This window comes from Phodopus roborovskii, unplaced genomic scaffold (genome assembly GCF_943737965.1).
Source record: "Phodopus roborovskii unplaced genomic scaffold, PHOROB, whole genome shotgun sequence".
Classification (NCBI taxonomy): domain Eukaryota; kingdom Metazoa; phylum Chordata; class Mammalia; order Rodentia; family Cricetidae; genus Phodopus; species Phodopus roborovskii.
The window spans coordinates 118724-130205 of record NW_026125085.1 but is presented as its reverse complement, the minus strand read 5'-3'; the positions used below and the strand labels follow the sequence as shown (position 1 = coordinate 130205).

The 11482-nt window shown below is 44.7% G+C and overlaps 1 protein-coding gene across 1 annotated transcript in view; it reads right to left on the bottom strand.

Moving 5' to 3' along the window:
• Nucleotides 1–247: 247 nt before the first annotated feature.
• Nucleotides 248–11482, bottom strand: part of LOC127225865 (phospholipid-transporting ATPase FetA-like) — a 115642-nt gene continuing 104407 nt past the window's right edge. The window contains 11 exon segments of the mRNA XM_051189490.1: nt 248–417; nt 1647–1785; nt 1955–2125; nt 2127–2201; nt 3037–3120; nt 4577–4800; nt 6175–6358; nt 6840–6987; nt 7318–7423; nt 8713–8824; nt 10834–10998. Of these exon segments, the coding sequence (XP_051045447.1) occupies nt 248–417; nt 1647–1785; nt 1955–2125; nt 2127–2201; nt 3037–3120; nt 4577–4800; nt 6175–6358; nt 6840–6987; nt 7318–7423; nt 8713–8824; nt 10834–10998 (1578 nt within the window).

Genomic DNA, 11482 nt, shown 5'->3' with positions numbered 1-11482 from the left:
ACAAGATCCTCTTGTTGATTTTGAGGGTACTGGACTTCAGCGTCTTTCCAGACGTGATGAGGTCCCCAAAGCCCTGTTGGTGGGAGAACGCATAGGCAGAGCGTCGAAGGCCTGGGTGTTTTACTTTGGTCTGGACTGGGGGTGGCAGCGGATGCTTCAAGCAAAAGTGAATCCTGTTCAGAACCCATATCCAGAGCATGGGGGGACAAGGTTTTCAGAACAGAGGCCAAGGCAGAGGGAGAGGGGATCATGAATTCCATCTGTGCAGGTTCCCTCTTCCACTCACCTTGTCCACATTGACAGGCCAGAGGAGTGGCTTGAGGAAGTTGTATCCAATCACAGGGATCATACAGAGGACGGTGCTGAGTATAAGACAGAGCCACATATGTGGCTGCTTAAGGTTGTTCCTGGCCACACCTGCAAGTAGTGAACCAGGAAAGGAGAGGCTGAAACAGCTTGGGAGGGGAGGTAGAATTAGGGGTGGGAGAAATCAGCCAGGGCACAGCTCCCTTCTCCAGGCCCAAGCAGGAAGTTACTCATTCCCAGACAATGTAGTCCCCCCAGAAGTAATATAAATGCAAACCAAGTCACTGTATACTTTTCCCTTCCCACAACTACCCAGCAGCAGTAATTCATCTTCCTGAAAAAACGATTGGTTTGGTGGCTGATACAATTCACATACCTTTGTCTCCCTCTAAAGGCAGGACTGGACAGAGCAGGAGTGGGAGGGTGCGCTTATAAGGGCTCTCTAGTGCATTCATGCACAAATGAGTAAGACAAGGCCAGCAAGACAGTTCAGAGGTTAGCATGCCTCCAAGCCTGAACTCCTGAGTTCTATCCTGGGACCCATATAGTAAAAGGTGGGAACCAACACCTTCAAGTTGTTATTTCTGTCTGTCTCTCACATGCCCAATAAATAATTGCATAATAAATAAATGTGATAAAAATTAAAAAAAAAATAGAAAGCTTTGGAGAAGAAAAATGAGATAGTGGTCCGACAAGAGGTAGGAAGCAAGTGCATATGCAAAAATAGCATTTGAATGGCAATGAGAGAGGGAAATCAGTGTAAGAGACAGTAAGGCAGTATGCCTCAGCAGAAAGGAGCGTGGACTGGAATTTCAGTTCATTTGATTGAAAAAACAAAACAAAACTAAAGACAAACAAACAAACCAAGGCTGGAGAGATGGCTCAGTGGTCGAGAGCACTTCCTGCTCTCTCAGAGGATCCTGGTTCAGTTCCCAGCACCCACATGGCAGCTCACCACAGTCTGTAATTCCAGTTCTAGGGGATCTAATACCCTCACACAGACATGCATGTAGGCAAAACACATACCTATGCACATAAAATAAAAATCATAAAGCCAACCAACCAACCAAAGTCCCCAAAATGCTGCTAATAATTCTTGCCATGTCACTTCACACAAGACTTGTGAAGATCAAATAATCTAAGTTATTTGAAAAAAAAAATTGGAAATTCTAAAGTTAAATATTTTTCTAGGAAAATATTGCACCCCTTTGGAGCAGAGACTATTTCTATTCATATGCAACCTAAACACTAAATATGTAATACATAGTTTCTCAGTAAACGATGGATTAGCACTTTATTAGTCCTCTCCCATGCCAAACACCTGCTGATCAGGGTCTTACCTAGGAAATAGAAGGTGCTGGGGAACATTAGACACAAGCCATCACTACACAGGAAGAGTAAGACGCAAAAGTAGAGACCCAGGCTACCCCAGGTGAAGGCATGGCTTATCAGGGTCCAGGAGTTTGTCCTCAGGGCGATCTGAAAAGCACTAGCTCATGTGCAACGCTGTATAACTTGTCAGCCTCTTCAGTTCTCTAAGCCTGTAATGAAAGATGGTCCCTGCCCACCCTCCCCCTCTCTTCACCTCCCTTTCTTGACAGGCAGGCTCCCCACCCAGTCCCCTTCCTCCTACTACAAGGGGCCACACCTCCACTGTCATCACCCAGATCAAGGTGGACTGCACTAGCAGCGAGAAAGACTGGAAGTCAGAGATGTCCTTTCCATCACTGCGTTCTGAGTTGAAGATGGTGCCCATGGGAACAAAGAATAGCACAAAGGAACTGTAGATGCCATGCATTAAACATTTCATGAATTCCTTCTCTGTTGAAATACAGGTTGTGCTGTCCTGGCTCATACAGCTCTGGGTAATATAGACTCCACGTTTCATTGACATCCTGGTAACATCAGAGGGTAAGGGGAAGGTCAGGGACCTTTCCATCTCTCAGAGTAGAGATGCTCTGCTTCACTTAGGCTGCTGCCAGCTGCCCAAGCATTTCCTCACAGGGTCCTTGAGAAGCGGAACCAGAGAGCTCTGAGACCGCACGATGGGAAACACTTGAGGCAGTCAGGATTTGGGAGTGACAAAGGGAACAACAATTTGGCTCAAGAGCAACTGGAAGAGAGGGCTGGAGCTTGGGAGAAGGGAGGAACTAGGGCAAAAGTCCCCAGGTTCAAGCGTTCCTTTGGTTAAACGTTCTTGTGTCAAAAGTCAATGGGCAGAGGCAGAAACATCAATTAGGATGGGCAAGTCCTTTGGAAGACGGCCTTCATCTATTGCGTTCCTCTTTGGAGACTCTAACTGGTGCCCAGACTGGAGGTTGGAGTAGAAGAGTCAGGTATCAGGACTCTTACTACAGAGGGACTCTCTAATAGGAACAGACATTGAGCCCTAGGCTGGTTTCCTGTGTCATAAGGAATTGTGTTCACAGCTCCTTACATGGCTTTTAGAACTCCCACCGAGGCCTTTCTGCAGCAGGCTGTCTCGTCCCTATTACCTCTGAATAGGCCCCTCCTTTCTCAGCTCTTTGCTTTACCAAGTCCTGGCTCAAAGCTCTGTTCCTCTCACTAACTTATGGAGGATTCCTCCTCACCTCATCCAGGTGATCATCTCCTTCCCCTGTTCTAGAAATTATTTCCTTCACACTTGGCTTTGGAGAGTTCACTTTTGCTGTCTTCCCCACTGAGTCCAGGGTTTCAGTTCTGTCTTAGAGACCTGCTCCTGGGTCTTACCTTTTCAAATAGACTCAAGCCGAGGACAGGGAGAGAAGTGTAGACCAGATTGTAGCAGGTGATAAACCAAGTATCGTACACTGTCTGGAAAGAGGAGCAAGGAGATATTTTTACATTACTTTCTTCATAAAGCCCCAGTTCAGCCTCCCAGGTCCAATGCCACCCTTCCTTGGTCCCCTACCTAGCGTGACTGAAATCTGATGTAGAGTGCCAGTCTTTCTTTGATCCTACTCTAGAACCCTCATTTCTAGACTGAGGCAAAGCCATGCTGAGCTTCCAAGATCGATCTGAAACAACCCTACTACAACCCTGCACTGTCCCCCAGGGTACAGAGAGGATACAGAGCAGCTTCCAGGGGTAGCTAGCTATAGTTCTGAACCTCTAGACAAGTGAAGCTTGAGGTTCTTCTCTTTCTCTGCTTGGTGGCATTCAGTGGGCTTCTGTGGCCCTGAACATTTACTGACAGGGCAAGGGGGAAAGATGTAAGGACTCTTCTCCACTTGGGTGTTCCATCCTGGAACCTAGTGAGGGCTGCTTTCCTGACTGTTCACAGGTCAGACCATTCCCACAGACTAGACTGGCCTGACTAGGGTTGGGGTGTATCAGTCTACCCTGTCTGCTGGCTGGTGTCGGCATCTCCTGAGACAACCAGTCCTCATTGTTTTTCTTGGGATTCCTTGAGCGACTCCTGAAAGACTTCTCATAGGACAAAGGGCTCTTCTTATCACATCAAAACCTACACTTCCTTTCTAGATTGTGAGTTCATATTCAAATGGGAAATTAATTTATCATAGGAACAATTTTGTGAGTGTTGGGGAAGACTTGGGCAGCCCTAAGTACAGGTAAATATCATGACAGCCTGTCTGTCATGGTCCAAGAAGCTCCTGGAGGCTTGCCCAGTATTTAGTCTGAGCTGTATGGATGATGTATTTGGACTGTTGTCATTATTCACATACAGACTCAAAACGTAACCATTTAAAAGTACCTCAGAAGCATGTAGAATGTAACTATTATAGTTTTATGATTGTGATGGCTTAAAAACAAAGATGGCTCTTCCATATTATAATCACAAAATTAAAACCAATATTTAAAAGTGGAGAAGTCGAGTTCCCAAGGATCTGAAACCCTCTTTTGGCATTTGAGGGTACCAGGCATGCATGTGGTATAAAGCGTGTAGGCAAAACATTCATACATATAAAATAAAAAATTTAAAAGTAATACAAGTGAAGAGTTATAAGATATTATGGACAACAAAAAACAAAAAGATGACTTTGGATGCTAAGAGAACTTCCAGATCCTCCAATTTTCCTTAATTATGTATGTTAAGAACTCTAGTATCAGTGTAGCTCATGGGACAGTTCTGAGGGTAGCAGTCAGTAACAGAACCTTATGATCTGGAAATGTAAGGTTAATGTAGGTTTGGGCAATATGGTTAATATAGGGTGAGGAGTTGGATGGCAACACTTCATATACTGGCTTCTAGAGAAGGAAAACTGAACCTGCCTGCTAACAGAATGGAGATTGCTCCCCACTCTCTTACCTGTGCAGAGAAGCCGTTGTAGAAGGCATACCAGAAGTGCACCAGTGTAAAGGCAAAGTTTTTGTAAAAGAAGTAGCTGAGAAACTTGCACATGCGATTGTAAGACCAGCGGCCATGTAACAAGAGTAGGCGCTGAAGATAGCGGAACTGGCAGAAGGAAAAGTCACTGTTGAGCATGGCCTGCATCCCTTCATGGCCGCTGATGCCAACCCCAATATGGGCAGCTGCAATGAAACCCCAGAAATCTCTAAGACATGAAGACTGTTTGCTGGGTTCTTACCCTGGGAAGTGTAAAGGGAATGTAGAGATACAAACCTTTCATTTTTACATTTGGGACTACTATTGGGTCCCGTTAAAAATGGCAGCTCCACAGTGGAATCTTTTCTTTTTGATTGATTGCCTTTTCCCTGCACATTGGGAGACCCCTTCTTCTGCATTTTGTTTTTGATGCTGTCATTTCAAGATTGCTTGGTACAGCCAGCACTAGCTCATCTGAACTCTTTCTTACTATTCAGATAATTGTGATTTAAATTCCTTGTTATCCACAAAAGCTACTTAAATGAATTAAGAATACAGGGTGAATGCCAATCTTACACAATATTTAATTACCCACATTTATCTAAGGGTGAAAACCCAATTTTTTGGAGAGATATGCAATATACATACTTTGTCAGTGAGAAATAAACTCCTCCAGGGACCTAAAGTGATTTTTGCTGGATAAAGCAAGATTTTTTTTTTTTTTGATAGAATATGAGTAACTGAATTTTCTAAAAGTTTTAATTACTCTGACAATTAACTATTCTGGTTACATTCACGGATTCCCTCATATACACCTGCATTATTACTCAATAGGGTTAATTTAAATTTCTTATTTATTTGTTTATTTGCCTTGGCCGTCCTGGAACTCGCTCTGTAGACCAGGCTGTCCTAAACTCAGAGATTCACCTGCCTCTGACTCCCTAGTGCTGGGATTAAAGGTGTGTGCCCCCATGACCAGCTAGGATCACTGAAGTTTCTAAAGTCTTAAGGACTGAAGCAAGAACACTTTCTAGACCTGAAGCAGAGGCTGGACTACCTGGTAGCATTTCCTGTGTGGTGAGATTTTGTTCACAACTCACAGGGCAACACATTTCTGGACACATACTTGAAATTTAAAGCAGGGGATTTTAGCTTGCTTCTGCTGGTATGAATTTCAGTAGATCACTCACTCCGATCCAGCCAGGAGCCATGGCTGGTTCTAAGGGGCACGGCCTTTGCCCACAGACTTTAACAAAAGGAAGGTTCTTTCTGTGGATCCAATGCCGTCTCAGATAGATGGTACAGTAGCTGCACAGCCAGCTGTGACGTAAGGGTGTGCATGTGTTCATGAGGGCTTACCTTCATTGGATCGGTGAATTTGAGCATGCCTGTGGTTGTGGGTTTAAGTAAGAGTTCCAGTGTAAAGGAGTGTGAATGGGGTTGCAAACATTAAATGCACACTTCCTAAGTTAGGTGGGAGTGTGAGTCAACACACAATACCATTCTGATCAGTTTTGCCCATGGAGGAAGGAAGGGGATAAGCCATGGATGGGGACTACTGCCCACCTCCCCTCACATGCCTTTGATCATGCCGATGTCATTGGCCCCATCCCCGATGGCCAGTGTCACCGCCTTCTTGTACCTCTTCACCAGGTCTACCACTTGGGCCTTCTGAAGGGGTGTCATTCGGCAGCAGATGACCCCCTTGCACATGCATGCTGTTCGCAGCAGCTCCAACTCCATGTTCCCTTCTAGAGCATAGGCCTGTAGCAGCAAGACACACTCAGTGTGTTACCCCAGAGTCTCCCAGCACTGGACCTTCCCTCTGTCCTCGCCTAACCTTTCTAGGGCTCCTCACAAAGTGCTCTCCCATGAAGGGACCTGCCTCTTGAGTTAGCTCTAGATGTGAGTTAGTTCTCTCAAATCTGGCTCTACCTCTCATTGGGTCAAAATAGTCAGTGGGCCATTAGGCCAAGTGACTTTTGAAGGGTCCTCTCTGCTTGTTTGCCATGTTAGCAGGAAAAACTTGAATAAAGAATAAAGGAAGGCTTTCCCTTTGGCTTCTCTTTCTTTATATACTCCTGCCTAGAGTAGCCTGGGGAAAGATGTCTTTTAGGAAAGGCCACCCCAGGGAAGGGGAGTAGGGTGGCTCATAAAATAGAGAAGGGGTTTAGTTTCCCTGAGTTGGGTTAGAACTAGGGACGAGTGACTCGGGATAAGGATAAGGTAGCTCTGTGTTACCCACCAGACTGTATCCACTGATGACCAAGCCATAGTTGCCATTGGGCACCTCGTCAATTATTTTGAAGGGAAATTTGGGTTTCCTGGCAAGACAAATGTTTATAGGATCTGATTCCAGCAGAGACTCAGGCTTCATCTTCTTTCTTGCAGTCCTGGAAATGAAAAAACCACGGTCAGAGTCTCCTCAATGTAGGAATTAAAAACAAGGTCAAAGTGGACAGGGAACGTCCAGGCCTCTACAGAACAGCGGACAGCTTTAGACTCACCATCTGCTGAGGCCAGGGTAGCCACATCCGCATTTCTCCACCCACTCTGAGTCCTTTAGGCCGAACACTTCTTTATAAAGTTATTTAACCTAATTTGGGTGTTTTGTTTGTTTCCCTTCCCTCATTTTTTCTGGTACATTTTGTGCAGGGGACCACATTTGGAGAAACATGAGTGGAAAGCCGGGGTGCAGATTTAGTCTGTGTTCCCATGTGTACCTGAGTTCTTCCAGAACAGTTTCCCTATCTGTGCCTTCCACCGTGAAAATCCCATCCATTTCCTCCTTGAATATCCTGCAGGAGTAGGCGATGTTCACAGCAGTCTCTATGGAAAAGGGAACACGGTCTCATCTTGACTGGTACTTACAGAGTCTTTACAATGCACATCACTTGAACAGGGACTGCAGGCTCAGAGCTCATTTGTCCATGTTTGTCTTGGATACAGTTAAAATGAAATGTTTTGTTTTGTTTTGTTTTTCCATGAACCAGGGAAAGTGCAGTCAAACATTCACAGGAGAGTTTCTACTTGGCATTGCCTTAGGGCTCATTTATGCATAGCCAGGATCATTCAGACATAGACTTCTCTAAAAGACCTTTCTTTATTGATGAGTATGCATGTGTGTGCATAGCACATGTGTGGAGGTCAGAGGACAACTTGCAGGAGTTTGTATCTTCTTCTACCATATGGGTCCCAGGGATGGATGTCAGGTAGTCATGGTGTTGGTGGCAAGATTCTTCACTCTCTGAGTTGCCTTGCTTGTCTGTGGGTGTGTTTCTTTGAACAGTTCTGTTCCTATTTCTATGCTTACTTTTATGAGAATAGAGAGATGCTCAAGTCACATCATTTCTTTATATTAAGAAACCTAAAATTTGGAATAAATTAATATTAAAGAAAAAATAAAAATAAAGTTAATGTCCAGGTATGATAAAAATTTAGAAGAGAAACACATTTTTCCTCCAGACATTTATTACTAGAAGTTCTTGAAGGATTCATAGGACTGTGTGGGAGAAGCAAAGGTATTTTGAGTAGGAAAACAACCCAAACCCAGGAGTAGGAATTGAGTTTAGGAGGGACATATGGAAACAATGGTCACAATGGGGGAGATAAGGAAATGTGAATAGCAACAGACCACCTTGGTCCTTGGAGGCCAAGGAGATGTTTACAGTGTTTAGAGAATCACCATGGTGATTCTGTGGGTCCCTGGGCAGAGGGGTAATATAAAAGTAGTATATGTGAGAGCCATTAAGTTGATGTTGTATGTAGACTCTGCTGAGATTAGTAAGGGCAAGAGGCAGAGAGAGCAGACAGCAGGGATGAAGGCTGAACAGGGTAGGTGGTGGCAGTCAGGATTTTCAGATGAGAGGGTGGAATGTGGTAAGGAAACAGATCTTTGGGACAGCAGAAAGGGTACTGTTAAAGACAACATTGTAAAGTTAAAGTTCTTATACTGTCCATTCTTTCCTGATGGGTCACATATGATTTGTCTCTGCCACCAGTGACCACCAATACAAAGTAAATGACAAATTATAAACAAAAGTGAGCAGGAAGCTAGGCATCTGGCAAGGACTTGATGAGATGTACAGGTATTTGTCCAGGCTAGTAGTCTCCTTTACCTTGCTTATCACCAGTCAGAACCCACACTTTAATTTTGGCTTTGCTCAGGGTGACGATTGTCTCAGGCACTCCGATTTGAAGCTTGTCTTCTATGGCTGTGGCCCCTAGTAACTTCAGAAAGGAGACACTGGTGAGTGAGGTCAAGGATGAAAGCTAAGTGCACCCTAAAGACTGTGTGCACACGCACCTCAGCACCCTGAGCTGACTCTGCTGGGGTCCCAGAGGGGAAAGTCAGCACGCTGTGCCTCTAACACACACAGTTGTTTGTTTGTTTTTCAAGACAGGGTTTGTCTGTGTAGCCTCTGCCTCCTGAGTGCTGGGATTAAAGGCATGGTCCACCACACCTGGCAACATGCAGTATTTTTTTACACACTGAAATCAAATTTAGAAACACAGCATTAGAGACGGGAGACAGAAGAGCCTCGCCCAGTGGTACATGAAGCTATGTGCTCACACCAAACCTTTACTTCTCCTGGCTTCACAGCACATGTCCTGGCTGGTTTGACCCCACTGAGACCGCTGGAGACTGTCACGACTTTCCACCTCACTGGATTAGTAGAATCTTGGTCTAACATTAAGCATTCTGTTTATAGTATTCCTAAGGTGCTGACATGGGGTAATTCCCACAACTAAACTGAGACTCGGGGTGACTAAGGCAGAGCGGAAGGAAAGCTGAGGTCTCCACCATTCTCTTTGGCTGTCAGTAATTCCTCTTTTTGTAGTAGAGCCAGCCTTGTCAGTCTGGTAACAAACAACACACACCTTTTTAGGGTCATCTTAACTCCCCCCCCCCCCCTGAGACAGTCAGGGTTTCTCTGTATAGTCTTGTCTATCCTAGAATTAGCTCTGTAGAGCAGGCTGGACTCAAACTCAGAGATCTGCCTGCCTCAGCTTGGGATTAAAGGTGTGGGCCTCCACTGCTGGGCAACTTCTCCCTTTGTTATGCCCATAATCCAACCCGCCTGCACATTCTGTTGACTCCTTCTTTAGGAGAACACTGCCCATCCTGTACCTACCCTCTCCCTGGTAGCTGTTCTGCAGCTGGAGACCCTCCAGTGGTTTCCGACCCTTCAGTATCAGGCATCAGTCACACTGGCCTATGAGGGCTCTCACCTGCTGTCTCAGGGCCTTCGTCTGCCCCCTTCACTCATCCCGATCCCACAATCTGCTCTTTAACAGGTTAAGCCTGCCCTTGGCGGGGTCTTTCCTGTTGTCATCACAGTGTGTAAAGAGCGCAGCCAAAGAGCAGCTTGGCTTGGCTTCCTGAGGACTCTCTTAGATGCCTTCTGAACAGACTAAAAGCCTTGTAATAAAACAGTGCCTCCACCCCTTCAAACCTAAAGTGCACGCTGACTTTCTCTTCTGACATTATTTCTTTTTTTTTTCCTGTAATATTTTCACCACCTAACATACTACATATATTACTTTTTGCCCATTTTGTCTGCTGGCACATAGGACACAGTGGTTCATAGGCATCACTTATATGTATTGATGAGTAAATTATTCTGTCTTGATTATGACACTAAGTCATTCTGAATTATCAGATCTGTACAGTATTCAGATCTTTACTTCCAGGTTAATTCCTCATTCCGTTCCTTTCTTCCTCATCCCTTTCTTCCTTTATTTTGAGACAGAATCTTGATCTTGCTATGTAGCTGAGGATGAGCCTGAAGCTCTGATCCTCCTGCCTCCCCCTCCCCAGTGGTGCAATTACAGGATTGCGTTCCCATCCCCAGCTTTACGTCACACTCGAGATGGAACCCAGGGCTTTGTGCATACTAGGTCAGCACCCTATCAACTGTGCTATATTCCTAGCTCAAGATTACGTAGTTTCTTTGAGAAGATTTTGAGGGATAAGAAGAAAGACTTAAAAAAAAAAAAAAAAGACTATAGCCAGAACAACTTTTCATAATGGATTTAGAAGATTCTGGCTATGTTCAATCAACATACATCCCTGTACTTAGTTTCCCAGGCACAAAGTTTTGGGCTTTCTTGTTGAGCTTACTTCTCTTTCTCCCAGAGAAAGCCTCGTGTGTTGGTCCTGTGGAGGTCACTCAGTCTACTAGCTGCCATCCTTACCATCTCTGCTCTCAGTCTGTCTTGAGTTTCTTCATACTCACTATCAAGTCTCTTTCAACTTCTTCATAGACCATAGTTAGTTTTCTTTCTCGATCCTCCAAAGTCAGGCAGGCTTCAGTGTGCTTTTTAATCCACGTCTGGAAAAATGCATTATCGAGCTCTCGGTAAGCTATCATGAGGGTGCGGAGGCCTTCACTGGCAAAATCCTGGAAGATACACATATGTGCCAAATCTGAGCTGGGTAAGGCTGAGATAAGAGACTGGCAGAATGACTGACTCCATAGGTGCCATCTGCCTGTAAAATAGGGTTCCATGGTTAGTAGCATAGTCTTGGACTTCCTAAGTAAAATGTGTGTTATCACAGCTATGAAGACTGGGATAGGGAAGCTCCTAAGCTCCAGGCCAGTCTAGGCTATGTTTGGATTTCCTTCTTCTAAGATTAAAAGAATAAGAATAAATTCTTTACAGAAACAATAATGATGATGATGGCATGGAAATGGAGAGAATAATAAGCTAAGGAGGAGTTGTTATAAAATGATGTTACATAAAAAGGTGCTACTACTTTTTTTTGCAATACACATTCAGTTTTTCCTCCTCATTCTTTCTCCATCAAGTGTTCGTCAACTTAGATAACACATGCTTGTAATCTGTCAGCATCTTACTGTGCAGCTAAGACCCTATAGACTACTG